This window comes from Molossus molossus, unplaced genomic scaffold (genome assembly GCF_014108415.1).
Source record: "Molossus molossus isolate mMolMol1 unplaced genomic scaffold, mMolMol1.p scaffold_m16_p_15, whole genome shotgun sequence".
NCBI classification, from domain to species: Eukaryota; Metazoa; Chordata; class Mammalia; order Chiroptera; family Molossidae; genus Molossus; species Molossus molossus.
The window spans coordinates 43,861,327-43,889,093 of record NW_023425350.1 but is presented as its reverse complement, the minus strand read 5'-3'; the positions used below and the strand labels follow the sequence as shown (position 1 = coordinate 43,889,093).

Here is a 27,767-nt window from a genome sequence, read left to right as displayed (position 1 = left end):
GATATGTTTTTATTGATTTTTAGAAAGAGAAGGGAGGGGGAGAGAGGGAAAAAGATTGATGTGAGAAACATTGATCGGTTTCCTCCCGTATGCACTGCAATTGGGGATTGAACCTACAACCTTAGGTATATGCCCTGACTGGGAATTGAATCCACAACCTTTTGGTCTATGGGGCAGCGCTTTAACCCACTGAACCACCTGGCTCAGGCAGTCAAGGTACTTAATGTTTTTTGTTTTGGGAGCTTTTGAATGTCCTCTGGCATGTCAAAGTTCTCATTATGAGTAAATTGCTGCTGTGGCTGATAATACCACTATTATTGTTAGAGTAAAATACGGAGAAATTTAAGTAAGTGCAGAAGCAGTCAAGATAGGGGGTAATGAGCACTGGGCGGTGTGGTTCAGTGGTTAGAGCATTGTTCCATGCACTGAAGAGTCGCAGGTTCAGTTCTAGTCAAGGGCACATACCTGTGTTGCAGGTTTGATCCCCTGCCCTGGTTAGGGCACGTCTGGGAGGCAACCAATTGATGTGTCTCTTTCTTTTTTTTTTTTTAATCCTCACCCGAGGACATTTTTCCATTTTTTGTTCAGATAGAGCAGGAGGGAGAGAGAGGAAGAGAGAGAGAGAGAGAGAAACATCGATGTGAAGGGACACATCGAGGGGCTGCCACCTGCACAACCAACCAGGGCCGGGGACAAACTGCAACCGAGGTACATGCCCTTAGCGGGAACCGAACCCGGGTCTCTCTGTACCGCAGGCCGACACTCCAACCGCTGAGCCAAACTGGCCAGGGCTGATGTGTCTTCACATCGATGTCTCTCTTCCCCCCTTCCTTCCCCTGTCCCTCCTTCCTCCCCCATTCCCCCCCCCCACCCCCCGTCAGTTTCTTTCATCCTCTCTAAAAATCAATGGAAAAGATATCCTTGGGTGAGGATTAACAACAAAAAAAAAAGGTAGAGAGTGATGAGTCCTTAAAAACTTTTTGTCACTTAATGGAGTATAAAATAATAGCATTGAAAATGGAAATCTGTATAAATGAACTATATTAGTATATTAGGTGTTAAGAGGGAGGTAAGAGTGAAGGTGATTCTGACCCATTCTGTTTTCTCTGAGAAAAGTGAACATTGGGAATACTTTCAGGTGATTGTATATGATGCTGTTTTAAGTTTTTTAAGTTTTTAAACTCTTAGAAAATTGTAGATTGTCATGATTTAGTTAAAGTTATTATATTTGGAATGTAATTAGTATTCAAGATTAGATAATATGCTTGGTTTTTCTCTGTTTTTCAGGAATTTTTAAGAGATATCTTCAATCTCCTGTTTTTGTTACCTAGTCTAAAAGATAGACAACAGCCAAAGTGCAAATCACATTCTTCAAGAGCTGCTGCTTATGATTTGTTAGTAGAGATGGTAAAGGGATCTGTTGAGAACTATAGGCTAATACACAACTGGGTTATGGCACAGCACATGCAGTGTAAGCATTCTTCTTTTTTGTTAATCTTTCTAAATTTTGTATGGAGAAATGAGATTTTTGAAGGGCATAGTTCAAAGAAACAATACAGTGTTCACACATTAACAGTTATAAATAATTGTTGCTAGGATGTTATTGAAGTTAAAAAGTAAAAAATTTTAAAGTGTGTGAAAGACATTTTATAGATAGCTGAAGTACTTGTGTATTTTATGGTTAAATAATTTAGTGCTAAGTTAAAATTATGACAGTCCTTTGAAATTTAGGGAAATAATTAGTTTTACTGTGTGTTCTTACTACTAATTTTAAAAATTATCATGTATCATGTTTATGCATATTAACTAAATGCCTCATGAAGGTAGTGGTTGTTAATAAAAACAATACATTATGTTTAATAGTTTGTTTGGGGGACATTTTGTTCCTCCCTCTTTTTTCAGCAGCCCATGCACCTTATAAATGGGATTACTGGCCTCATGAGGATGTTCGTGCTGAGTGTAGGTTTGTTGGCTTGACTAACCTTGGAGCAACTTGTTACCTGGCTTCCACTATTCAGCAACTGTATATGATACCTGAAGCAAGACAGGCTGTCTTCACTGCTAAGGTACAGTTTTCTCACTTTAAAAATAAAACTGTAGTCCTGGCCGGTTTGGCTCAGTGGTTAGAGTGTTGGCTTACAGACCAAAGGGTCTCAGGTTTGATTCCCAGTGAAGGGCACATACCTGGGTTGCACATTCCATCCCTGACCCTGGTTGGGGTCATGCAGGAGGCAATCAATCAATGTCTTTCTCTTAAATTGATGTTTCTCTCTCTCCGTCCCTCCCTCCCATCCCACCCTGCCCCTGTCCCTCTCTGCCACCACCCCCACTCTCTCTAGAAGTCCATGGAAAAATATCCTCCAGTGAGGATTAACCAAAAAACGAAAAGAAAGGAAGAAACTGCCTTTAAAAATAAGACTGTAAAACAAAATATTAAAATTTTGTGGATAAATCTTTTTTTTTAATTTATTAAAATATTATTTGAGAAAGAATTTGACTTTAAAAATGACAAAATTTGATTACATAACTAGTTAACTTCATGTATGTTTTAGTTACTTCTACTTTTTAGTAGATCATTACTAACGTAGTATAATTTCTCAAAGGAAAACATTGTTGTGGAATATACACATTCAATATATACAGTGGACATGGTATTTTTAGTAAAAATAAATACAAATTTTAATTATATAGAAAATAAATAAAGCCTAAAACAAAGTAGGCAGTTATTACCAGAATCAGTTGTCTTGTTTCTTTAATATTCGTTTAAAAAATTGATTGTGGGCTTAATTTGTTTGGGTAAGCTCTGCTTTGCTTTTTTTCTTTTGTTGTTAACTTGTTCTTTTTTACCATGGACTATTTTTAGTTTGTCCTCTGCACTGCTTTTAAAGTTTCATGGCAAACTTTCTTTATGCTTGCACTTGGATTTTTTTTTTTTTTTTTTAATCCTCACCAGAGGACATTTTTCCATTTTTTGTTCAGGTAGAGTGGGAGGGGGAGAGAGGAACAGAGAGAGAGAGAGAGAAACATCGATGTGAAAGGGACACATCGAGTGGCTGCCACCCGCACAACCGACCAGGGCCGGGGACAAACTGCAACCGAGGTACGTGCCCTTAGCGGGAACCGAACCCAGGTCTCTCAGGACCGCAGGCCGACGCTCTAACCGCTGAACCAAACCGGCCAGGGCTGCACTTGGATTTTTGTTTTCCTCCATCATGTCATCTTGATGTCCTGGTCCCAAAGTATTGCAATTCTTTATATATCTTTAGTCTTTATATATCTGTTATTTCTTTTTAATTTTTTTTCTTTATTGATTTTAGAGAGAGAGGAAGGGAGAGGGAGAGAGAGAGAAACATTGATGAGAGAGAACATCAATTGGCCACCTCCTGCATGTCCCTGATTGGGGATTTGACCCACAATCTGGGCATGTGCCCTGAACCAGGAACTGGTGACCTCTTGGTGCATGGGTCGACGCTCAACCACTGAGCCACACTGGCCAGGTGTAGTCTTTATATATCTTTAATATGTTTAAGTTATGCTTTAATGTCTTCAATTTACAGTATACTCATGTGGATTTGCTTTTTGGCTTTAGTTATATCAGTGGTTTTAAGTTATCTGAGACAGTTTATGATTAGAAATAATTGAATAGTTGATTTTATTTAGCATAAAGAAATTTTTGTGACTAAATTTGATGACCCCATCTGCATAATTTTATAGAGTCAGTTATCAAAGAAGCATGTTTTCAGTGATCTTTTTTCTAGCTGGTGACTTAGCCATATTTCTTGTTTTTTTCTTCTTTATAGTAATGATCACCTTTAATTCATTATCGCTGTGAGGACTTGATATGTAGGAACAGAAAGGACAATCAGATGTGTTAATTGTGAGAAAGTCATAAATGGCATTTTTAGAACTAAACTTAAACTTATCTCTTCATAAAATATTCTTACAGAATAGTATTTCATGTGACTTTGGAGAGTACGCTAGTCATATGGGCACTTAAGTATTTACATGAAAATGTGTGTTACTTTTCACTTTTATGATGTTCACAGGAAGATTATAGAAAGCTACATGTATTTTTCTTTATTGATTTTAGAGAGAGAGGAAGGGAGAGGGAGAGAGAGATAGAAACATTGATGAGAGAGAACATCGATTGACTGCCTCCTGCATGCCCCCCAGTGGAGATTGGGCCCACAACCTGGGCATGTGCCCTGACCAGCAATCAAATCGGCAACCTCTTGGTGTGTGGGTTGATGTTCAACCACTGAGACACACTGGCTGGGCACTACATGTATTTTAATTGTGGTAAAATATACACAGCATAAAGTATTACCATATTAACCATTTGTAAGTATACAGTTCTGTGGTATTAAGTGCATTCATAGTATAACCATCACCACCATCAGTCTCCAGAATTTTTTCACCTTCCCCAACTGCAGCTCTGTACCCATTAAATACTTAACTCCCTATTCTCCCTTCCCCTAAACTCCTTGCAACCACTATTCTACTTCAAGTCTTAATGAATTTGAATATTCTAGGTACTTCATATAAGTGGAATACAATATATATCATTTTGTGACTGGCTTAATTCACTTAACATAATGTTTTCAAGGTTTATCCATGTTGTAGCACATATTAGAATTTATTTTCTTTTTAAGGCTGAATATCTCATAGTATGTATTTACCACATTTTTTTGTTTGGTTTTGTTAATTCTCACCCAAGAATATTTTTCCATTGATTTTCAGCTAGAGTAGAGGTGGATAGAGAGAGAAAAACATTGATGTGAGAGAGACATATCAATTGGTTGCCTCCCACACAACCCCAATCAGGACCGGGGAGAAAACCTGCAACCCAGATACATGCCCTTGATCAGGAATTGAATCCGAGACTCTTTGATTCTCAGGCAAGCCTTCTAACCACTGAGCAAAACTGGCCAGGTCTTTTTTTTTTTTTTATCCTCACTCGAGGACATTTTTCCATTTTTTTGCTCAGATAGAGTGGGAGGGAGAGAGAGAGAAACATCGACGTGAAAGGGACACATCCAGTGGCTGCCACCCACACGACCAACCAGGGCCAGGGACAAACTGCAACCAAGATACGTGCCCTTAGCGGGAACTGAACCCAGGTCTCTCTGGACCTCAGGCCAACGCTCTAACTGCTGAGCCAAACTGGCCAGGGCTGGCCAGGTCTTTATGCCACATTTTGTTTATCAATTCATCTGTCAGTAGACACTTTTGGGTTATTTACACCTTTGGCTATTATGAATAATGTTGCTGTGAACATTAATGTACAAATACATATTAGAGTTCCAGCTTTCACGTTGTTTATGCATATACTCAGAAGTATAATTGCTGGATCATATAGTAATTCTATATTTAGTTTTTTGAGGAATCACCATGCTATTTTCCCACAGTGGCTGTACTATTTTATATTTCTACTGGTAGTGCACAAGGGTCCCAATTTCTTGACATTCTTGCCAACAATTGTTTTTTGTTTTATTTTGATTTTATAACAGTCATCTTAATGGATGTGAACATGCATTCTTTTAAGTAGTGAATACATACCTATGTAGGGTATATAGCTATTTAGAAATTGCACATTAAGTAAAATATCTTTGGTTTTACTTTATTTTAAAGATTTCAGTTATTTCTGTTCTGAAACCAACTAATATTTTATTCTCCAGTAATGAAAATATAAATCCAGATCTTTTTTCCCCGACCATTTTTGTATTCTGAATTAATAATTTGTATGTATTAGATCTGATATATATTGAAAAATGTCACTTTATATGGCTATTCTCATAATCTCATAGAATATTTAACTTACCATATACCAGTAATACACTGTATTTGTTTTTTCCAATTTTGATTATTTCTTTTCTAAAATTCTTTTTTTTTTTTTTTTATCCTCACCCGAGGACATTTTTCCATTTTTTGTTCAGGTAGAGTGGGAGGGAGAGAGAGGAACAGAGAGAGAGAGAGAAACATCGATGTGAAAGGAACACATCGAGTGGCTGCCACCCGCACAACCGACTAGGGCCGGGGACAAACTGCAACCGAGGCACGCGCCCTTAGCGGGAACCGAACCCGGGTCTCTCAGGTCCGCAGGCCGACGCTCTAACCGCTGAGCCAAACCGGCCAGGGCTCTTTTTTAAAATTCTTATTGCAATTAATACAATTGTATAGTAACCATATGTTAAACAGATTACAATTTCATTGTCTTTATCTTGTGTCCTCAGTTGAATTATAAGCTTGCAAATAACAGAGCCATATTGCTTGTACTTAACGCAAATAACTAGTGTATGCTTTTAGCATATAGGGAAGTTTATTATTCCATTAGACCTTTAAAATTATGACAGGTAGTGCCCTGGCCGGTTTGGCTCAGCGGTTAGAGCATCCGCCTGCGGTCCGGAGAGACCCGGGTTCGGTTCCCGCTAAGGGCATGTACCTTGGTTGCAGTTTGTCCCCGGCCCTGGTTGGTCGTGCGGGTGGCAGCCACTCGATGTGTCCCTTTCGCATCGATGTTTCCCTCTCTCTCTCTTCCTCTCTCTCCCTCCCACACTGTCTGTACAAAAAATGGAAAAATGTCCTCGGATGAGGATTAAAAAAAAAAAAAAAAAAAAAAAAAAAAATTATGACAGGTAGTAATTCGTAATGAGGATAATACTTCATAAGTTTACTTTAGTATTTGAATGAGGCAGAGTATATCTAATAAATGCTTGTATGAATGTGGATCTCTCCTGTGTAAGGTTGATGTTCAGAATTAAATCTCTAGGAAATGAGTCTAGCCACATTCCTGAGTCTTAGTTAATCATATTTGAATATTTAGAGAATTATTCAAGATCTTGGCCAGTATTCCTCTGCAGGGTTAGAATCTTTTCTAGAAAATAAAGATATGACTAGATGAAGGTGAGGTGTGATTTATTAATGTATATTTTTATTTTGTGGAGAACAACTTTGTTGCACACCTAAGATGTCTTCTGTTCTTAGAAAATCATCAATATATAAATCAGCATTGCACCAAATGAGCATAAATCTGGAAAGTGACTTTTTAAAGATGTCTTTATTCAGTTTTCTTACATAATAATGATAGCTGTATTTATATAATGAACAAATACTCCAATTTTTAAATGCTAAAATTGCTTATAAAAATGAGTAGACTGTTGTTTTTTTTTTATATACCTAAGAAAGAAAATAGTGTTAAGCACTCTGTAGTACTTTCTTTGCTAAAATGTCTAATATACTGCCATTGATATCTTTTAATGGAAAATTTTCTTCTGAATTTCAGTATTCAGAAGATATGAAGCACAAGACAACTCTTCTGGAGCTTCAAAAAATGTTTACATATTTAATGGTATGTTTGAGAATCATGTATGAAAAACTAATTAGATATACCCTCTGACAAAGTTGAAAATCATAAATAGAGTTCAATTGTATTGACTTTATCCTGACTATGTACTGTTATTTTTCAAATTGAATTTGTCACTTACTGGTATTCTTTATAGCTGTATGTCAGTTATTTACATCTTTTTATTGTCCTTGAAGAATTCCTTTTCCTATCAGAGGCTCTCTGCCTCCTATGCTTAGAGTTTTCTGGCTGATTTCTTTTTTTTCCCCCTCTTTATTCTTACTTCCAAAACTATAAAGTAATATTTGTTAAAAACAGCAAATCTTGCAATATTACTCCCCTGCTTAAAACCCTTCAGTTGTTCATTATTATGAACAAAATAGTATCTGGGTTCATCAGCATGCCACATATCCTGTATGTGATTTTGCTTCTTCCTTTCAGCTTTCTTTCTTTTCAGCTTATCTTTTATTGTTGAATGTATTACAGATGTCCTGCCTTCTTTTCCCCATTGACCCCTCCTCCCCAATCTCACCCCTCTCCTGCCTTCCCCACACTATTGTCAATGTCCATTGGTTATGCATAGAAGTTCTTTGGTTTATCTCATCCCACCTGAACTCCCCTCTTCCCTTTGAGGTTCATCAGCCTAACAACCAATTTGTACTTCTTAATTCCCTCATCTTTTTCACCCAGCCCCCTGGCCCTTGCACATCTGGTAAGCAACCAAAAGTTCTCTGTATCTATGAGTCTGTTTCTGTTTTGCTTGCTCATTCTGTTTGTAGATTCAGTTGTTAATAGATATGTATTAGTTGCCATTTTATTGTTCATATTTTTGTTCTCCTTCAAAAAGACCTTTCAACATTTCATATAATACTGGTTTGGTGGTAATGAATTCCTTTAGCTTTTTCTTGTCTGGGAAACTCTTGCTATGTCCATCGATTCTAAATGACAGGTTTGCAGGATAGGGTAATCTTGGTTGTAGGTGGTTGCTTTTCAGCACCTTGAATATCTCTTGCCACTCCTTTCTGGCCTGCAAAGTTTCTTTTGAGAAATCAGCTGACAGGCTTATGGGAGCTCCTTTGTAGGTAATGAACTGCTTTTCTCTTGCTGCTTTTAAGATTCTCTCTTTGTCTTTAACCTTTGGCATCTTGATGATGATGTGTCTTGGTGGACCTCTTCAGGTTCATCTGGTCTGGGACTGTCTGTGCTTCCTTGACTTGTATGTTTGTTTCCTTGACCAGGTTAGGGAAGTTTTCTGTCGTTATTTTTTTCAAATAGGTTTTCAATTTCTTGTTCTCTCTCTTCTCCTGGCACCCCCATGATGTGAATGTTGGTACACTTGAAGTTGTCCCAGAGGCTCCTTACACTGTCCTCATTTTTTTGGATTCTTTTTTCTTTTTGCTATTCTGATTGGGTGTTTTTTTGCTTTCTTATATTTCCAAATTGATGGTTTGCTTCTTGACTTCACCTACTCTGCTTTGATTCCCTGTAAATTATTATTTATTACAGTTAGTGCATCCTTAATTTCTGATTGGTCCTTTTTTTTTTTAGAATGCTTTGTTTTTATTTTATTTTTTTAATCCTCACCCGAGGACATTTTTTGCACTTATCTGTAGATAGAGTGGGAGGGAAAGAGGGAGGGAGAGAGAGAGAAACATTGATGTGAGAGAGACACATTTACTAGTTGCCATCCACACGACTCCCACCAGGGACGGAGACAAATTGCAACCGAGGTACATGCCCTTAGCAGGAACCGAACCCAGGATTCTCTGGTCCATGGGCTGACGCTCTAACCGCTGAGCCAAACCGTCCAGGGCATGACTGGTCCTTTTTTATGTTGTTGTTCTCACTAAGTTCCTCGACGGTCTTCTTAAGTTCCTTGAAGGTCTCACTAAGTTCCGTGAATGCCTCACCAAGTTCCTTGAGCAAGCAACCTTATAACCAGTGTTTTGTTTTCCATTTTATTATTTAAAATAAATTTTTTTCTTTATTGATTTTAGAGAGAGAGGAAGGGAGAGAGATAGAAACATCATGAGAGAGAACATGGATTGGTTGCCTCCTGCATGTCCCCCTCTGGGGATTTGGCCTACAACTTAGGCGTGTGCCCTGACCAGGAATTGAACAGGTGACCTCTTAGTGCTTGGGTCGATGCTCAACCACTGAGCCACACCAGCTGGGCATAACCAGTGTTTTGAACTCAGCATCTGATTGATTGCTTATTTCCATTTTGCTTAGTTCTTTTCCTGGAGTTTTGTTCTTTTCTTTCATTTGGGACATGTTTCTTTGTCTCCTCATTTTGGCTGCTTCCTTGTGATCGTTTCAATGTATTAGGTAGAGTTGCTGTGTCTCCTAGGCTTCCTAGGGTGGCCTATTGTTATAGGTGTCCTATAGGGTCCAGTGGCACAGCCTCCCTGATTACCCCAGCTGGGCCCTTGACGTGCACCCCTAGTGTGGACTATACACCGTTCTGTTGTAATTGAGTCTTGATTGCTGTTGGCACATCAATGGGAGGGATTTACTCAGGCTGATCAGCTGCAAGGACTGGCTGTGCCCACTGACCACCGGCCTCTGACTACCTTGGAGGGTTAGCTGTGTAGGGACCCACCACACAAAGCAAGACTTCAGCAGATCTCTGGTACCCACTGAGTCCACTCATTGAGTGTGTCACTTGTGGAGGTGGTTGGGTGGTGGTGTTTCGATGTGGTCTGAAGCTGTCCACTAGGTGTGCTGGCTCTGGGGCAAGGTCAGCCACTGCCTGTGTTCTTTCCGGGGCCAATTGCCATATTAGCTTTCTTTCTTTTTTTTTTTTATCCTCACCCGAGGATATTTTTCCATTTTTTTGTACGGATAGAGTGGGAGGGAGAGAGAGAGAGAAACATCGACGTGAAGAGACACATCGAGTGGCTGCCACCCGCACGACCAACCAGGGCCGGGGACAAACTTGCAACTGAAGTACGCACCCTTAGCGGGAACCGAACCCGGGTCTCTCTGGACCGCAGGCCAACACTCTAACCGCTGAGCCAAACTGGCCAGGGCTAGCTTTCTTTCTTATCCCTCCCCATATTCAGCCTCACTCTATAGTAACTATATAAGCCCTTTGAAGTCCATGACCCTGTTGTTTTCATCACTGTGTAGTTGTTTATGCTACTTCTTCTGCCTGTAGCACTTTTCCTTCAGCATAATTCTCCAGTTTCTTTCATCTTTCTTAAAAAATCTACGTGGTTTTCACCTCCTCTAATAGACTAAAGATTCGACAAAGTATCTCCAAGTCATCATAACTATTGTACCTTCCTTGTATTGAAAGTTACTTGTCTCACCTGTTAGACTCTTGGGGACAGATTATATCACTTATTTCTGTTATTTTTCAGCTTCTGATACTTAATAAGGACTTAATAAATGAAATTATTTTTACTGGTGAAAGTATTACAGATGTCCCCCCTTTTTTCTTCCCACTCCCCTCCTTCTCACTTTTACCTCCTCCTGCTTTCCCCAAACTAATGTCTGTGTCCATTGGTTATGCATGTAATAAATGAAAATTTTTTTTATGTTTTTATTGATTTTTTTAAAGAGAGAAACATTGACATGAGAAACATCGAGCGGCTGCCTCTTGCAGGCCCTTTACTGGGGGTCAAGCCAGCACCCTGGCATGTGCTCTAACCAGGAATCGAACCAGGCAAAATGAATTTTTTTTTTAATTCCTTACCTGAAGATACTTTTCCATTTATCATCAGATAGAGTGGGAAGGACAGAGAGAGAGAGAAACATTGATGTGACAGAGCCACATCGACTGATTGACTACTGCACAACCTGACTAGGGCTGGGATCGAACTGCAACAGTGCCCTTGGCCTTGGTTGGAATCAAACCTGAGACTCCTTGGTTTGTGGGCTGACGCTCTAACCGCTGAGCCAAACCGGCCAGGGCCATAAATGAAATTTTTAACAAAATTAAAAGCCATCCCTTGATTCCACTTTTAATTTTTGTTCAACAGATTTGTTTTTTTTATATATATATATTTTTATTATTATTATTATTTTATCTTCACCCGAGGACATTTTTTCATTTTTTGTTCAGGTAGAGTGGGAGGGAGAGAGAGGAACAGAGAGAGAGAGAGAAACATCGACGTGAAAGGGACACACCGAGTGGCCGCCACCCACACGACCGACCAGGGCCGGGGACAAACTGCAACCGCGGTACATGCCCTTAGCGGGAACCGAACCCGGGTCTCTCTGGACCGCAGGCCGACGCTCTAACCGCTGAGCCAAACCGGCCAGGGCTGTTCAACAGATTTGTAACATGCCATCTGAACTGACAAAAGAGAAAACTTAAATTAATAAACAAAAGTTCAGTCTGAAATAAAACTTATTCAGCCTGCAAAGATTTTGTATTTTATGTTTCACAATACAAATGTGTGTCCTTTGAATCCCAAAATACTTCCTAGAAATGTCTAGAGTTAAAAACAAATACACATTTCTTTTTTTTTTTTTTTTTTAATCTGCACCCGAGGACACTGTTTTGCATTTATCTTCAGATAGAGCGGGAGGGAGAGGGAGAGAAACATCAATGTGAAAGAGACACATCGACTGACTGCCACTCACAGGACCCCAACCGGGGCTGGGGACAAACCACAACCAAGGCACATGCCACTAGCGGGAACCAAATCCAGGACTCTCCGGTCCACAGGCCGACGCTCTAACTGCTGAGCCAAACTGGCCAGGGCAAAAAAATACAAATTTCTTAACTTACTGTAATTTAAGCATCTTCTGGCATCAAGACTGTAAACTGAAAATGCTGTGAAAAATAAAACAAAAATGAAAATAAAGTGTCCGGCCAGTGTGCTTCAGTGGTTGATCATCAACCCATGCACCAGGAGGTCACCAGTTCAATTCGCACTCAGGGCACATGCCCAGGTTGTGGGCCTGATCCCCAGTAGGGGGCATGTAGGAAGCAGCCAATCGATGTTATCGCATTAACGTTTTTGTCTCTCTCAGATCAATAAAAGAAAAAAAAATTTTTTAATGAAAAAAGCACTTTAAACCTTTACAGATTTTACTACCTGTTTTATTGTTGCTTTTATGTTTATTCATGAACGTTGTGATAATTTATTTTTATGTGAGACTTATATTTCTTTATTTGATAATTTTATAATCCTTTTTCAACTTTCACTCCTACTTTTCCTTTATAGGAGAGTGAATGCAAAGCATATAATCCTAGACCCTTCTGTAAAACATACACCATGGATAAGCAGCCTCTGAACACTGGCGAACAGAAAGATATGACTGAGTTTTTTACAGATCTAATTACCAAAATTGAAGAAATGTCTCCAGAACTGGTTAGTACCAGAATACTGAAGTGTCTTTGACATTTATTTATAGAGATTTGCCCAAATTTGGTTACTGACTTTTGTTTGTATTTTTTTTAAAGAAAAATACTGTCAAAAGTTTGTTTGGAGGTGTAATTACAAACAATGTTGTGTCCTTGGTAAGTATTCTACCTGTTCTTTGCTTTTTAAAAATCTTAATGTGTATTTTAGCTTATTATAACAAATTACTAATTTTTGACTGTTGATCAACCAGGATTGTGAACACGTTAGTCAGACTGCTGAAGAGTTTTATACTGTGAGATGCCAAGTGGCTGATATGAAGAACATTTATGTGAGTAATGTATATATTTTTAGACTTTTCCCTACTTGTAACTATTTGTATATAGCAGATTTATGTTTCTCATCTTGAAAGTTAACTTTCATCTATTTTCTTCATACTGTGCTACTCAGATAAGAACCAAAAGTAGACCACAAAGCTGATCTTTTCACAGTCAAAATTTAAATACTTCACTTTTGAAAAATTTAGTAAGACTCATAGGGCATTTTTGTCATATGAAGGGAAAAGTCTTTTTTACTGAATTCAGGAATTCACTTAAAAAAAAATGTTTTCTTCTGTGTATTCTGCCCAAATCATAATTACTCCTTTTTGTGTATTTGCATGCTATAAACAGTAATATGAAACTTTTAACTGTGGCTTCATATACAGGAGTCTCTTGATGAAGTTACTATTAAAGATACTTTAGAAGGTGACAACATGTATACTTGTTCTCATTGCGGGAAGAAAGTACGAGCTGAAAAAAGGTATGTTTTAGAAATGTAATGTTTATCATTTTGATAAATCATCAAATGGAAGTAAAACACACATTTAATATATAAATTAAAATGATCTGATTAAGGTTAGGGTCACCTGCTTGGAGCTCGTTCTTTATCTAGTAGTTTTTTAGTCATTTACTGAAGTATACTTTCAAGTACCCTTCAGTATTTTAGATTTTTTTTTTTCTTTTAATGAATCATATTTACAAAAGTCTGTCTGATTGCTTAGTTCTCTGCTCTGCATTAAGTGGAGCATGATAAAAAGGCTACTCGTGAAATGAGGACATCCTTCTCTGAATCTCTAAAATGAGATTTTTTTTTTCAGATGACCCAGCCAGTTTAGGACAGAGTATGTTGTTGGGTAAAGATGTTTCAGTTCTACAGGTGAACATTGAATGACAAATAGAAATTAGATCAAAAGATCATCTTATATAGTTATTTGCTAGAAACGAAGACAGAGACGTAGAAGTGACCTTGTATATGTAAGACGTCCAGGAGTAGGCCAGCCTGCATCATTCACATAGAGGATTTTCACTGACTGGTAATAGAAAACAAGATTGGTAATATATAGTAACATCACATAATTAATATCTAGATTTTTAGGATTATCTGCATAATTGATTGAAGGCATCAGAACATCTGCCTGAGAAAGAACCTAATTGCAAAGAAGAGAGACTTAAGCCAACCTAAAAGTGTAGAGGGAAAAGGGACAGAAAGCCAGGAAAGAAAGAAAATCAGGATAGGGTGGTAACCCAGAAACGGGGGGAAGAATCTTAAGGTATTTAGTTTACATAGTTTACAGAGATGGATAGGAAAATGATATCTGAGCATTGGGTTTTGTTTCAAAAAGGTACTTTGTGTGTTTTGTCAAGCCATAGCAATAAATAGAGTTGTTGGGGTACATGATATCAAGTACAGATTATTCATTTTAGAAGTTTGACAATACAGATCAACAAGGAAGATGTCATTTAGAATGAGCTTTGGGATTAAACAGGAGTTTTATAAATGAAATAGATCTGATCATGTTTGAAGACAGAGAAAGAAAAGCCACTGCTTCAGATTGCTTAATAGAAGATTTTTCCAGGTAAATATGCATTTGAAAGAAATGGTACTCTTTTTCTCGATCTCCAGAAGTCAAGTTGGTTGCAAAAAGAGAAAGGTTGTAGGTAGACATATTCAAATGAATGTATAGCTGTGCGGACAGTTAACAGGAAGAACAACTCACAGTTAAATTAGGGTAAGAGTTAAGGATTCACACAGAATGGTGTCAGTCAAACATTTTTTGCTGTGGAGGAATATAATGAGTAGTCAATAAAAGATCATTGAAAGAGTGAGTCATGTTCTTTGGAGAATCTTTTTTTAGTTGGAATAAATAAACTTGCTGAAAAAAATCTGTCATTCTTGATTGCCCAGTTCTTGAAACATTTCTCTTCTTTTTTGGTTAATATGATTCTACAGCTGTTTGTTTTTTAAATACTGTCTCATCTCTCCTAGGCAAAATGTTATTCAGTCTCTTGTACTCTTACCATACTTTTAGATACCTATTATAACATAACAGTAAATGGTCTACAGAAATGGGCTGAGGATCATATTCTGCTCTTTCTTTAAAACTCTGATTTTCTCAGTTTATTCATTTTTTTTCCTGAATAATTTTATCTACCACCATAACATTAATCTTTACTAACATGTTGATGATTCCTAAATTATCTTACCTAATTCAGAATGCTGTGTTGTGCTCTTGTGTGTCTCATGGATTTAATAGGTCTATAATAGTAGTTCTCATTTTTCAGATGTTTATTTTATCCTCTGACTCAGTGCATGGTTTCACTGCCCACCACAAGTCCTTTAGTGACTCTTAGTTTTCAGGATAAAGTTCATACTCTTAACATTACACACAAGACCCTTCATCGTTTAACTCCTTTATACTTCTGTAACCTTATCGTTTGCTAGTCCTAAATAATCAGTAATTATGCATTTTTAGACTTCTTACTTCCTTTGCTTATTACATCCTTCTGCTACCTTTTTCATCTTCCTAAATTTCTTTTAAAAACAATAACAACAACAAAATTAAGTTCTTGCCTTAAATAAAATTCTCTTTTGAATCCTATGTACAGAGAAGTATTATTTTCTGTAATTAATATTTTTCATAAATCCAAGTTTTTATATATATTTTGTTTAAACTGAATTTTGGTTTTTTAAACTTGAATTAGCAATATGTCAACCATAAGAGTTAGGTAACCACTTGCTGCTGCTACTACTGTGATTGTTGTAACATTAGGCAACACATATTGAATTATATTTACCAGGCAATGTTCTAGAAGTTAAAGGGAGTAGCTACTTTAATCTTCATTTTGCAAATCAGGAATTAAGTTCAGAAAGGTTAAGCAACTTGTTTAGGGTCATACATCTGGTAAATGATATAGAGAGACTGTAATTTCTACTTCACAAAAATAAATACTTTAAACTCTGTTATTTAAGGTGGAAAAGAAAACTCAACCAAAGACAACCTTGCCTTTGAAGTATGATGTGACATTTTTATGCTTTCATAACACCTTTATATATATATATTCATGTTATTTATCACAGTCTACTGTAATGTTTTTATTTTTATTTATTTATTTTATCTAGACACAGGAAAGCCCTTTCAGAATGAAGAAAAAAAAGTCATTTAGGAGGGGACATATACATATATGTAATACATAAATGAGAATTTATATTATAGATGTATTAAATCTGTGAGACACATAAGTAAGACATACATATATGTTCCCTCTCACATGACTGAAGTACTTTTGAAAGACAATTTTTAACAAAAGTTTTGTTTATTTATTTATTTATTGTCTTTCAGGGCATGTTTTAAGAAATTGCCTCGCATTCTGAGTTTTAATACTATGAGGTATACGTTTAATATGGTAACGATGATGAAAGAGAAAGTGAACACACACTTTTCCTTCCCATTACGTTTGGATATGACACCCTATACAGAAGATTTTCTTATGGGAAAGAGTGACAGGAAAGAAGGTAATTTTCCATCTCTTATTTTACTTTAAGTTTCCATACAAGATGGTTGTAATTATGAAGTTGTAATCAACTACGCATTTAACAAAATGAAACTGAATCTTAGAAGAATGTTTATAATTACAATGTGGCACATTTAGTCAATTACCAAGTAAATATTTAATACCTACTAGGACTGTGTTCTAGGCACTCTTCTAAGTACTGGGGACACTGTAGTGAACGAGATAAACATGGTTCCTACCCTTGTAGTAGGCAAGTCTTATATTGAACAAGAAATTACGAACATGGTGTGTTTGTCCAATAGGACAGTGAATGTATTACAGATCTAGGGGAATCAGGGAGGGCTTTTATGAGAAGGTGACATTTAAGCAGAGCTTGACTAAGAAGTTGATTGAGAGGAATAGATAAGCTCTTTGGAGGGTGAGGGGTGGGGTTGATGAGATGGGCAAAAGGCATTGGCCAGATCTTTTTTTTTTTTTTTTTGGTAAGTCATGTTAATAATTTTGATCTTTATTTAGTGTGAAACCATTGGAAGATTTTAAGCAGGGAACTGAGATGGGAACCAGGTGGGATCTGGAAAAGGTTAATCTGACTACAGCAATCAAAATGGATTAGAGGATGATGAAAGGGGATTGGGGTAAATCCTAATTAACTATAGAGATGTTCTAGTAAACTATAGAGGTGGTAACTTAAATGAGAAAGCATACCAGTAATGTTGGAGGAAAAGTGTATGGAGATACAGTTAACAGGACTTGATGATTGAATGAATAAATGAATTCAACGAAGTTATTGAACATCTATCTGCTATGTAATTTGCTATTGTGGTAATGGGAATATAGTGACAACAAAGAACAAAGTCAAGGTATCTGCCCCTTTGAAGATTACATTTTAGTCAGTCTGCTACTAGAGTTAGGAGGAAAAGTCAGGAATGACTCAGGTTGGATCAGCTAGGTGACTAAGGGGATCCGTATTTCAAGGTCTCAAGAAAGAGGGAATGTGATCAGAATTATTGTATGCTAAAGAAAAGGAACAGTTTGAGTAAGAACACGATGGAACATAATCTATCATTTAGAATATTTTTGGTTATCTTTATCAGAGCAATTTCATTTGGGTGTTGTAATAGGACGGCAGATTGCAGTGAGTCAGAGATGGCCCTTGGTTCATAAGTAATTATGTCCAAATTGTTATTACTTCCATAATGTCAATGATTTTCAAACTTCTTTGTATATGCCTCAAGGACCACAGAGGTGAGGAATGAAAATAGATAAGAGAAGAAAGCAGAACAAGTTCGGGGCTTGTCTTTTCCACTCTTTTTTTAGCCAGAGAAGTTCCATTTTACATATTAAGGCTTTGGGCAATGTTTTTTTTTGGGGGGGGGGGCGCATGTAAAAAGTTCTGCTGATTTAAAATTCTAAGATTTAAAGAAGTTACTGTAAGATTTAGGAAAGAGAACGATGTTTCAGTCTTTATACTCTATTGCCTGGCACTGAGCATTCAATAAATGTTTTACTCTCACTAGAAGAGATGAGAGAAGTGTGAACAATGAGTGTAGGGTATTCTTTCAAGAGAAGAACATATTCTTTATTTGACGAGAGGAGAGAAGGTGGCAACAGTAGCTATGAAGGAATTAGGAGTTATGGGAGAGAATTTTTAAAGTTAGAATATGTATATTTAGAATTTGCAGAAAATGAGCCAGTAGAGATGGTAAGTTTAAAAATACAGGTGAAGTTAAGAAGTGGGCATTGTATATATACATCTTACTTTTTAGAACTCTTCAAACCATTTACAAAATTATAGCAAGGCTTCACAGGAACTGTGTTTCCATTGTACTTTTTATGACTTTCATGGATGAAAGTGACAGAAACTTATGTTGAGATAAAGGAATTTGTTAGATGACCATAGGTGAGGCACATCTAACTCCTCAGCCACTGCTTTGACACTGTCAGTCATTTTTTTTTTCCTCTCCACTTCGGTTTCCAGTTTAGACTGTGCACTCAAGTTAACTAAAGACATATGTTCTCATTTACTTGCTCCTGATTATGCTGTCATTGCTTGGTATCCTTTGAGAGTTGGTTCCAGCCCCTGTAAATACTAAAATACATAGATGCTCAAGTCCCTTATATAAAATGGTATAGAACAATACATGCTGGTGGCTCTTGACATCTGCAGATTCTCACTGTGGATCCATAATACTGTTTTCTATACACCTTTGATTGAATTTACAAATGTGAAACCCACAGATATAGAGGGCCTACTGGACTTTTTCCTTTCTTTGTGATGTTGGGAATACAGACTGTAAATCATACATCTTATTAAATTTGTTAAACTATTCCAAAGTTATTTTCCTTGGTATATTTAATACCTTTCAAATTTAAACCTTTATGGATGGAAAATATATCTTTTATTTTTGTTTCTGTCTACATAAAGCTCCTAATACACAGCGCTTCCTGTTTTTTTGTTTGTTTTGTTTTTTAATCCTCACTGGAGGATATTTTTACATTTTATCTTCAGACAGAGTGGGAGGGAAGGAGGGAGAGAGAGAGAGGGAAACATTGATGTGGGAGAGAGACATCGATTGGTTGCTATCCACACGACCCAACTGGGGCCGGGGACGAACCACAACCACGGCAGGTGCCCTGAGCCAGAATCGAACCCAGGACTCTGGTCCGCAGGCCAATGCTGTAACCACTGAGCCAAACTGGCCAGGGCCAGAGTGCTTCCTGTTAACTGATAGACAGTGGTAAGCATGCTGCCAGTACAGTGCTCCCATTTTCCTTAACTTGGGACTAAAAGACATACATATATCAAAGCCCTTTCAGAGCTTGTGTTTGCCTGCTCCTAATAATGATAGCACAAAATCTTCATTCATGTGTATCTGTTTGTAAAGAAATAGCCAGATAAAACAAAAAGAACATATTTTGAATTTACATATTATATTGTAGTTGTCAGTTATGCACTAACACATGATTGTTTTTCCAATGATTTGTATGAATGTTCCTTAAAATTTTAGGCTATTGATGGTGAATGACTAGCAAATACAGTTGTTTTGTACCTATTTTATATATCTGTACCTATTTCTATACATAAAATATATAAAGTGATTCTAAGATTTTACTATGTGCAGTTTTCTAAATTATTGCCATTATTTTATGTAAATTATTTCAGGTTTTAAGGAAGTCAGTGATCATTCAAAAGACACAGAGAGCTATGAGTATGACTTGATAGGAGTGACTGTTCACACAGGAACAGCAGATGGTGGGCACTATTATAGCTTCATCAGAGATATAGTCAATCCACATGCTTATAAAAACAATAAATGGTGAGTTTTAAATATTTTATTGGGATTAAAAAAATTTTTAAGTGTAAGCATATAGTAGTTTTCAGATAGGTTTTCTGATTTTAGTTTTCTAAAAACTTTAAATTTAGGAACGGGGTTAGACGAAATTTTTAAATTAATGTGACTTTCAAGAGTATGAATCAATTATTCTTAAATGGATCTCTGGACTCTTAAGAATTTGATGTATGCTTTCTTGAGAAAATGAACACAGAAAATTTTGCACACAACTTCATGTTCATAGAAAATATTGCACCTTCCAAATGTTAACCTGTGTTCACTCATTCAAGAGCTGTTATTTACTGAATGCCTTCTGTGGTGTGGCCACAAAATCCTTGTATTCTAGTGAGAAGATAACCTTCGTGCTCCAGTCTTCTCACCTTACCTTTCTCCTTCGACATATATTCTTGGTATCATCTTTTATCAAGTTAATGGTCAGAAGTCATTAAAGCAGTTCTTTCATAACTGTTATTTGATCTTCAAAATGTCTTTAGGTGTTAGGTAGAGTCTCATGTACAGAGAGAGACTATATCTGCTAGGCAGTGTTGTAAGTATTGGGGATATGGCTTTGAACATTTACATTGGTACATTGATCTACAGAATGGTTTTGCTCAAGTATTTCTCACTCTTTAAGCCATGTTCATGATATCTTTAATTTTTGTCCATTTTAATATATTTCTATAAATGTATATTTAATCTTTTTTTATCACACATTTTAAAATGGTATCTTTATCTTTGGAAGGTTCTCCCTTCTCTTAATATTTTTCTGTCCAGTAGCTTTACATGTTATGTTTATGCAAACTTTTTGTCGTTTTTAAGAACTCTTGTTACTTCTAGGTTATAAGTGAATCGGTCAAATTTTAGAGTGGTTATGAATATGTTGTAAAATTATATTCCCAATTTTTACTGGACTAGCATTGTCTAAACAAGAACTTAGTTAGAATTTACCTCATATTAATAATAGTTTGATAATGATTTATATCAGTATATAACCTACATATTTTTAAAATAGGGTATAATAGATATTCAGTATATATATATACACTTTACCAACACTACGTGCTCTGTTGTAGGTATCTTTTTAATGATGCTGAGGTAAAACCTTTTGATTCTGCTCAACTTGCCTCTGAATGTTTTGGTGGAGAAATGACAGTAAGTTTTATTCAGAAATTATAAATAGTTTGTGATTTTCTACATGCTTTGCAGTATCATCAAATCTAGTAGCAGAATTACTTAACTTTCTTTTAATCACTATGATTAAATCTAAATTTTATTCTGCTAGTATTTATTGGAAGTTTAGTATGTTTAGAATATATACTAGACACTGAGAAATATTTTTTAAATTACTATTTTTGCCTTCAACTGATTAAGAAGGTTAAGACTTATAGTTGAAAATTAAAGAATACTATAGGAATTGAATTACCTTGCCATGAGACATTATGATTGAGTAAGTTTTCTTGAATGGTTTGAGATTAAAGCCAAAAGGAATTACTCTTTACTGACTTAATATGAACAGTTTTTGACAAGGAAGTTGGATTGAGCTGAACTTTAAAGAATTGTTCATTAGTGCCTTTTATAAAGCAGCAGCAGCCTGGTTATTACAAGTGACAGGATAGAAAAAGAATAGCTTATCTGTTACATAATTAGCAGTAAAATATAAGAAAAGACATTAGGTTAGAGTAGTGTTGTAATAATTTCACTCTTCATAGGCAGTTTATCCTACTACCAATTTTCTGGAAACTTTTAAAATACTCTGTTGATTCTCACAGGTCAAGTATTTAATAGTCGTTTCTATTTCACACATGAGCCCAGATAAACCAGTTTTACACTTTAATGGATGTTTACTGTGAAATAACTGTTCACATTTTGGACTTTAATGAAGAACTTTTTATTGCTCTTTGGTATTCTTATGTACTATTCTGAATAGAAAAGGAGAAGTAGGACAATTGCTAACATTTTGGAAATGTGTAGAAGAAGGAAGTAAATAATGACTTACCACTGAAGCTATCACTAAACTAATTGCATCTCTAGTTATTATTCCTAGGACATTTCCTTAAAAAAAAATAAAAGTAAAAGTAAACTTTGCAAAAAGCTCTTCTTTTAAAAGATATTTTTTAAATTTCAAGTTTCTTTTCCTTTCTTATGCTTTATATATTTTATGGTAAAGTGCTTTAAAATATGTTTTGAATCTTCATTTTTTAATACTCTTAGCCAAAAACTTCTGTCAAGGATTTATATGAATGTAATGCTATTTGAAAACTATTTATGAAGTTACCACATAGTATCAAATAGCTTTTTTGAAATATTTTGTATGTGAATATAGCTGAGTATACCCATTTTCTAAAGAAGGAAACTTATTTTTTAAAACAGACCAAGACCTACGATTCTGTTACAGATAAATTTATGGATTTCTCTTTTGAAAAGGTAACCATTTCTTTCGTATATAATTTTACATTGTTTTCTTTTATCCATATGGCCTACTTTTGTAGTTACATTTTGTCAAAATGAAAATATACTTTTTTTCTTCTTAAAGACACACAGTGCATATATGCTGTTTTACAAACGCATGGAACCAGAGGAAGAAAATGGGAAAGAATACAAATTTGATGTTTCATCAGAATTACTAGAGGTATAAGCTAATTTAACTTTAGCAACAATTTGAAAGCATGTCATAAGTATTTTTGCAAGTAATAGTAGTACTGTGATATAAGAATAGGCTATGACAATATTACTGTCTGTGATCCAGGGTAGACCTCAACACTGCATACCAGCGGTTCTCAACCTGTGGGTCGCAACCCCTTTGGGGGTCAAACAACCCCCAAGGTATTCAGACAAATCTAGACCTTATTCTAGATGAGGACTCAATAGTGTGTGTGTGTATGTGTGTATTTTGTTGTTGTTAATCTTCACCTGAGGACATTTTTCCATTGATTTCTAGATAGAGTGGAAGGGAGGGAGAGGGAGAGGAGGAACATCAATGTGACAGAGACACATCAATTGGTTGCCTCCCATAGGACCCCAACCAGGGCCAGGAATCAAACCTACAACCCCAAGGACGTGCCCTTGACCGGAATTGAACCTGAGACCCTTCAGTCTGAGGGCCGACACTCTTAACTGCTGAGTCAAAACCAACAAGGGCAATAGTATATGTTTTTGACTCTAGTATTTAATGACAGCTAGCCCACTTATGAAATTTTTAATGAAACAGTGATATATGTTTTTCATTTATATCAGTAGTTCTCAAATGCCTTTATATTCTTAAAAATTATTGAGAATCTTAGTGTTGTTTTAAAAATACTAGTTTTAATGTAGTTATATTGATATTTACCATATTAGAAATATAAACAAAACTTTTAAATTTGTATTAATTCATTTAAAAATAACAGAAACACCTGACATGTTAATATAAAGTGAATGAGATTAAAGTAAGTGGAAAAAATTATTAGCAACATTGAAGAAAAATATGAAAGATAAAGTGGTTGATGGAATTAGGGCAAGCAAATTTTTGTGAAAAAATATAATTTGGAGCAATACCAGTCAGTGAGAAAAGTTGCCCTGTTTTACATTTTTGCACATTTAATATCTGATTTAATACAAGACAGTTTGTGTTCTGTAATAGCTTCTGTATTTTGGTCTGTTATGATCTCATCACTTAGCCTCTGGAAAACTCTGTTGTATGCTTAGGACCTTATAGACAGCCTAAAAATGTCACAGGGACACCCACCGCTCTCTGAACCATTCTTTGAGAAGTACTGATTTACATTGTAGCAAAAGGGAATAATCCCAGATGTTCGCTTATTGTAGTAATGTAGTAATAAAAGCAAACTGAACTTTCTTAGAATATTCTTTTTTTTTTTTTTTTTAATCCTCATCCGAGGACATTTTTCCATTTTTTGTACAGACAGAGTGGGAGGGAGAGAGAGGAGGAGAGAGAGAGGGAAACATCGATGTGAAAGGGCCACATCGAGTGGCTGCCACCCGCACGACCAACCAGGGCCGGGGACAAACTGCAACCGAGGTACATGCCCTTAGCGGAAACCGAACCCGGGTCTCTCCGGACCGCAGGTGGACGCTCTAACCGCTGAGCCAAACCGGCCAGGGCTCTAGAGTATTCTTGATTGCAGACCTAAATCAACCATTTTCCTATCATTATTTCAGCTTATTAATTTAAAATGCCTGCATGTACATTTTACTAAAAATTTAAGTAAAATAGCCCTGGCCAGTTTGGCTCAGCGGTTAGAGCGTCGGCCTGTGGTCCGGAGAGACCTGGGTTCGGTTTCCACTAAGGGCACGTACCTTGGTTGCAGTTTGTCCCCGGCCCTGGTTGGGTCATGCGGGTGGCAACCACTCGATGTGTCCCTTTCACGTCGATGTTTCTCTCTCTCTCTCTTCCTCTCTCTCCCTCCCACTCTATCTGAACAAAAAATGTCCTCGGGTGAGGATTAAAAAATAAAAATTAAGTAAAATATAAAAATACTGTTACTCAACATGAATATAGATTTTAGCCATAAATTGGAGTCTGGTTTTTTAGATTTGTACAGTTAAAATAGAGCTAATAGTAGATTTTTTTAAAAGAAAAAGAAAATTTTAGAACCCTAAAATAAGTAAACAAATGTTACAAGTTGTGTGACTGTTAAGGATAAAAAGTGGAATGCTCAGAAAAGGGTAGTTGAATTAGGAGTACTGGGGAAGGTGTTCAGAAAATGTAACCTTCAGCTTCAGTTTGAACATTAGTGAGGAGTTAATCATGTGAAGAGTATCCCAGGCAAAAAGAAAGTTACTTATAGTCTCCTAAGGAAGGATAGAGCTGATGGAAATGTTTTAGGTGCTAAAAGGTGACCCCTATGGCTGTGATAACACTAAGGAAAGTTCTGTCTGATCAATGTAATGCAGTAGTTTCACATTTAAACACACTCACTTGGCTCTACATATGTTGTATTGATACAAGGCAAACAGGAGAGTAAAAAAAAAACAAAACACCAAAGTGAATATTTCTATAGAACAGAAATGAAACAAAAGCAGTAAGTCTGCTGGAAATCATGGGACTGCCAGGCTTTAAGTCCAAAGCATATTAATGGTGGCCAAAGGTTTGGTTCTTGTGGCGTAAAAGAGACATTTCCTAGCTAAAAGCAAGAAGCTTGGCCCTGGCCGGTTTGGCTCAGCAGTTAGAGTGTCAGCCCGCGGACCAAAGAGTCGCGAGTTCAATTCCAGTCAAGGGTATGTACCTTGGTTGTGGTTCGGTACCTGGCCCCGGTCGGGGTCGTGTGGGAGGCAACCAATTGATGTGTCTCTCACATTAATGGTTCTGTCTCTCTATCTCTCCCTCCCACCCTTCCTCTCATTCTGTCTGAAAATAAATGGAAAAATATTCTCGGGTGAGGATTTTAAAAAAGAAGAAGCTTGGAATAGGACTCCATTGCTATTAAAAGGTGCTGAGTTGAGTGGGATAAGTGAATGCTGTCAAACTCTTTTTGTGGCTACAGTTTTAGAGAAAGCTATATGCCTAGAAATGCTAGAAGACCAAGAACTCTGAAGCAAGGCTATTTAATGACTAGGTCTGTGATTTTCTAAATATAAAGTAGAACAGGAGCCCTAATACATAATTTTAAAACCTGGTTCTAGAATATTAGGGTGTCGAGGGGGGTAAGTAGAGATAGTTGAAAATCTTTAGGGGGATAAAGACAACCAGTAATATCAATAATCAGAAAATAAAATTGTTCCAGATAAAAACAATGTTACGGAACTGCCGTAACAGTGACTTAGAGCATGTTTAGGGTAGTCAAAGAGATGAAGGAACATAAAAACTGAAGACAGCAGAGCAATTCTACAGAACTAAAATCAGAAATAATTTTGGCCCAGCTGGTATGGCTCAGTGGGTTGGTTGAGTGTCCGTCCACCCATGGACTGAGAGGTCCAGTCAGGTCACATGCCCGGGTTGCAGGCTCAATCCCCAGTAGGGGGCATGCAGGAGGCAGCCTATCAATGTTTCTTCCTCACATTGATGTTTTTATCTTTCTCTCCCTTCCTCTGTCTCTAAAAAAAAACCATTAAAAACATTTGAAAAAAGGAAAATGAAAAAGAAGATGTTCAATTGGAATATTGTCTATTTGAAATGGCTCTTAATTTGGGGGGGGATAAATTAAAAAAGAAGAATTTTTCATGATTTTTATAGAGTAAACAGGGAAATCACTTCTCATATAAGTCCGCCAACCTGAATTAAAGGGTTAAAAATTTTTTGGTTTTGCCAGTTTTAAACATAAACCTTTCTCTCGTATCCTATTCTTATCAAAATGTAATATGACATAGTTTTATTCATTTATATATTTGTTCTTCAGACAGATAGGATTTCAGAGTTCTTTTAAAATCTTTATAAATGCATTTTTAAACAACCATAATCACTTGAAGTAGCCAGATATATAATAATAAATTGGATCAGGTTTAGTAACTTACAGCACTTTTCATGTTCCATACACCTGGAAAAAGTCAATATGAATTTAAAGTGCATGCATTTTGGGGATTTTCTATCTAAAATATTGGTAATGTGTAATGAAGCAAATGTTTTCTAATATCTGATGTTAACTTTTTTTTTTTTTCTTCAGTGGATTTGGCATGATAACATGCAGTTTCTTCAAGACAAAAATATTTTTGAACATACATATTTTGGGTAAGTTCAGTAAATTTAGTAATAGATTAAAACATTTTTATTGAATTTATTGGGGTGACATTGATTAATAAAATTACATAGGATTCAGGTATACAATTCTGTAATATATCATTTGTTTATTGTATTGTGTGTTCACCACCCAAAATCAAGTCTCCTTCTGTCACCCTTTATTTATCCTTGACCCTCTTCTACTGCCCCCAGTAATAGATTTTTTTTGATATACATTTGAATATTTTTCTTTAAGAATTTCAACTTATTATTTTTAAATTCTAGGTTTATGTGGCAACTGTGTAGTTGTATTCCCAGTACATTACCAGATCCTAAAGCTGTATCTCTAATGACTGCAAAGGTAATATATAAGTTTTAGATACTTTTTTCAAAATGACTACTTTAAAATAATTAAGTCTTTTTTGCTTAATTTCATCTTTTTTTTTTTTTTTTTTTTTTTACAGTTAAGCACTTCCTTTGTCCTAGAGACATTTATTCATTCAAAAGAAAAGGTATGTTTCATGTTGTGCATTTTTGTGATTTAATACCTCTTGGTTTTCATTATCTTTAGCTGAGAAATCCTTATGCCTTCAGTGACTTCTTTCTTTCTTTTTTTTTTAGCCTACAATGCTTCAGTGGATTGAATTGTTGACCAAACAGTTTAATAATAGTCAAGCAGCTTGTGAGGTGAGGTGAATAAATAGACCAACAATGCATAGCTTAATATTAACTTCTTGTTACGTTTTCTTAACTTAGATGCTATATCAAAATTGTTTTATCTGTCAAATTATAGGGAGCCCAGTGTGAGTTGTTCCTAAAATCACTTGATAGCTGAGTTATAATTTATGTATCAAATCTATTACACTGATTAAATAATAGATTTTTAAGTTATTTTAAAATTTTTTGGTTCCCTTCACCATGTAAAGCTATAGACAATTCCAAAGACTACCAGATATATCTTAACTATTTTTTAATGTTATCAGAAAATTCTTAAAATGTATAGCCCCCCACCTCTGAGAAAAAAATGCATATATCCCAGTAGATCAGTTTATGTCCAATTTTATCTCCTCCAATATTGCATTATAAGAGAGAGACATCCCCAAGGATAATTGCTCACAGATAATGATCTCTTGACCATATTGCCCTCTTAATATCGTTTATCTTTTTTATTTTATAATTCTCACTCAAGGATATGCTTACTGATTTTGGGGGGGGAGAGAAATATCAATGTGAGAGAGAACATCGATTGGTTGCCTTCCATACATGCCTCTGCCAGAGATTGAATCCACA

The 27,767-nt window shown here is 36.2% G+C and overlaps 1 protein-coding gene across 9 annotated transcripts in view; it reads left to right on the top strand.

Annotated features, from left to right (window-relative positions):
* USP34 (ubiquitin specific peptidase 34) overlaps positions 1-27,767 on the top strand; it is a 255,792-nt gene that overhangs the window by 182,671 nt on the left and 45,354 nt on the right. For all 9 annotated transcript variants that reach the window (XM_036262508.1, XM_036262511.1, XM_036262510.1 and 6 more), the window contains 16 exons: positions 1,288-1,471; positions 1,906-2,066; positions 7,283-7,348; positions 12,523-12,669; positions 12,762-12,818; positions 12,914-12,991; positions 13,367-13,461; positions 16,322-16,494; positions 19,657-19,810; positions 20,899-20,977; positions 22,196-22,249; positions 22,359-22,454; positions 26,425-26,489; positions 26,763-26,838; positions 26,942-26,989; positions 27,099-27,164. In XM_036262508.1, the coding sequence (XP_036118401.1) occupies positions 1,288-1,471; positions 1,906-2,066; positions 7,283-7,348; positions 12,523-12,669; positions 12,762-12,818; positions 12,914-12,991; positions 13,367-13,461; positions 16,322-16,494; positions 19,657-19,810; positions 20,899-20,977; positions 22,196-22,249; positions 22,359-22,454; positions 26,425-26,489; positions 26,763-26,838; positions 26,942-26,989; positions 27,099-27,164 (1,599 nt within the window). The remainder of the gene's footprint in view (positions 1-1,287; positions 1,472-1,905; positions 2,067-7,282; positions 7,349-12,522; positions 12,670-12,761; positions 12,819-12,913; positions 12,992-13,366; positions 13,462-16,321; positions 16,495-19,656; positions 19,811-20,898; positions 20,978-22,195; positions 22,250-22,358; positions 22,455-26,424; positions 26,490-26,762; positions 26,839-26,941; positions 26,990-27,098; positions 27,165-27,767) is intronic.